Source organism: Corvus kubaryi, unplaced genomic scaffold, assembly GCF_017639235.1.
Source record: "Corvus kubaryi isolate FWS band 111438036 unplaced genomic scaffold, C.kubaryi_AGA036_p1.0 123, whole genome shotgun sequence".
Classification (NCBI taxonomy): Eukaryota; Metazoa; Chordata; class Aves; order Passeriformes; family Corvidae; genus Corvus; species Corvus kubaryi.
The window spans coordinates 1,018,430-1,021,083 of NW_024580658.1; the positions used below are offsets into that span (position 1 = coordinate 1,018,430).

At 59.7% G+C, this 2,654-nt stretch overlaps 1 protein-coding gene across 1 annotated transcript in view; it reads right to left on the reverse strand.

Moving 5' to 3' along the window:
• Positions 1–1,272, reverse strand: part of UBE2Z (ubiquitin conjugating enzyme E2 Z) — a 4,760-nt gene extending 3,488 nt beyond the window's left edge. The window contains exon 1 of the mRNA XM_042017688.1: positions 1,165–1,272. Coding sequence (XP_041873622.1) covers positions 1,165–1,230 — 66 coding nt within the window. The 5' untranslated portion in view covers positions 1,231–1,272. The remainder of the gene's footprint in view (positions 1–1,164) is intronic.
• Positions 1,273–2,654: the final 1,382 nt, after the last annotated feature.

Sequence of the window (2,654 nt, forward strand, 5' to 3'; positions counted from 1 at the left end):
TCCATCCCTCCTGAGCACTCCCGATCCCACATTCCATCCCTGCTGAGTGCTCCTGATCCCACACTCCATCCCTGCTGAGTGCCCCCGATCCCAGCCCTGCGCTCCTAATCCCAGCCCTGCATCCCTGCTGAGTGCTCCAGATCCCAGATTCCATCCCTGCTGAGCACTCCAGATCCCAGCCCTGTGCTCCCAATCCCAGCCCTGCACTCCCAATCCCAGCCCTGCATTCCCAATCCCAGCCCTGCATTCCCAATCCCAGCCCTGTGCTCCCAATCCCAGCCCTGCACTCCCAATCCCAGCCCTGTGCTCCCAATCCCTGCCCTGCGCTCCCGATCCCAGCCCTGCATCCCTGCTGACCACTCCAGATCCCACATTCCATCCCTGCTGAGCGCTCCACATCCCAGCTCTGCATCCCTCCTGTCCCCTCCACATCCCATATTCCATCCCTCCTGTCCCCTCCAGATCTCACATTCCATCCCTCCTGTCCAATCCAAATCCCACATTCCATCCCTCCTGAGCACTCCACATCCCACATTCCATCCCTCCTGAGCACTCCACATCCCACATTCCACCCCTCCTGAGCACTCCACATCCCAGCTGTCTCTCTGTCCCTGACCAGCATTCCCAAATCCTCCTCAGAGCCTCTTCCTGGGAATGTGCAGCTGCTGCTGTGCCCTCCCACCTCCCCTCGCCCGCTGTGTCCCCCTCCTGTCCCACACTCCCAAACACAGGATCTTGGAATGCTCTGGGATGGAAGGGATGTTAAATCCCATCCAGCTCCATCCAGAGCCACCTCCCGCTATCCCAGGTGGCTCCAGCCTGGCCTTGGACACTTCCAGGGATCCAGGGGCAGCCACAGCCAGGAATTCCTCCCCAGTGTCCCATCCAGCCCTGCCCTATTCCAGTTTGAAGCCATTCCCTGGCTCCTGTCCCTCCATCCCCGGTCCCCAGTCCCTCTCCAGCTCTCCTGGAGCCCCTCCAGGCCCTGCAAGGGGCTCTTCCATTTAACCCCATCCCAACACCCCCAGGAAAGCCGGAGCCTTGCTGCTCCCTCATCCCGACTTCTGCCAGGACACTAAGGGAACATTCCAGCTGGGAAACCATCCCAAAAACCCCGGAGAGCCCCGCAGGGAGGAGGAGGAGGAAGCTCCAAACCTTCCTTACCTTGGTCATGTCGTGGGGATCAGGCACAACGAACATTCCTGGGGGTGGCTCCTTGTAAATAGACATGATATCCCTGGAAAAGGGAACAGGAATCAGCTGGGATCGCCCTGGGATGGGCCCAGGGGACAAATCCCTGCAGGGCTGCAAAGGGACAGACTTTTAAACTGGGATTTGGGAGGTTTTGTGCTGGCTCCGAGTGGTTTTTGGAGGAGCTCCTTTAATTGATCCCCAAAACATGGGCGAGGCATTCCAGAGGCACCGAGCACACCTGGATGAGCTCACAGCTGGGATTCTGCCACCTCCAGCACCCCGAATCAAAATCAAATGAAATCCCCACCGTGAATTCCCCTCGGGAACTCGTCCCCAACTTCTCTCAGGTGAGGTTTGGGATTTCACCTCTCCCTGCCGAGGTTTTCCCTCCTCACACCCGGATATTTCCAGGAGCCCTTTCTCCCCTGAGTCATTTATTCTCCCCAAGCCGTGACTCAACCGCTCCCGGCAATGTTTTGCTCCGATGAATTTGGAGTTAAAGGATCAGGGCACGGATTCCAGAGCTCCCAGGGAGCTTCTTCCCCTCCCAAACCTCATCCCAACAACCTTGTTCTCCAAGAACTCGGAGCAAACGAACCAAAACCCAACAAATCCCCTCCAACTCCACGCAGATCACGGATAAACCATTAAATTCCATCCTCCCAACCCTTTCTCCCACAGTCAGAGCTTCCCACTCTACCTCTCTTCCCCTTTGGGAAGCGGCCAGAGCTCGGGGAGGCTTCAAGGGGAGAGCAGCAGGAGAAGCCTCTCCCTTCCCTGCTGTGGGGAGCTCCGGGCTGGAAACTTCCCAAAAACCTGGTGCCACCTCTGGGAGACATTATCCAAGCTCCAGAGATGAGCAGGAGCCTGGCAGGCAGAAATTCCTGCTCCAAGGGAGAGGGACTTGGTGAATCAGAGCCAGCGTTGGGAGCGCCCGAGCTGATCCCTCATCCCAAAGGGGATCCTGGAAAGCTCAGGGCGGCCACACGGGTGGGCACTGCCAGGAAAGAGGGGGAATATGGGCAGCTTTGGGTAGAAATATCTTAATTTGGTCATCGTGGGGCTGAGGAGCCGGATCCAATCCCAGATTGAACGGGGGGGCTGCCAGCGACGCCGAGGGCGGGATTAGCACCAAGGAACTCTGCTGGGAGACAGCCCGGGGGTGGCCCAGGGGGACCCCGGGGGGGGGGCAGCTGTGACACCCATCCCCACCCAAACAGCGGGGCAGGGACATCCCAGGCCGGGAATTCCAGGCGGTTCTGGACAGGGCTTGGAACAACCTGCGATAGAGGAAGGTGTCCCTGCCCAAGGCCCCTTCCAACCCAAACCTGCCCGGGATTCCGGGATTCCAGGGCATGGTGGGGACCGGGGGCTGTGCTCAGGAGAGACCCGGGACACGGGGAGGGACCGGGGGCTGTGCCCAGGAGAGACCCGGGGCACGGGGAGGGACCGGGGGCTGT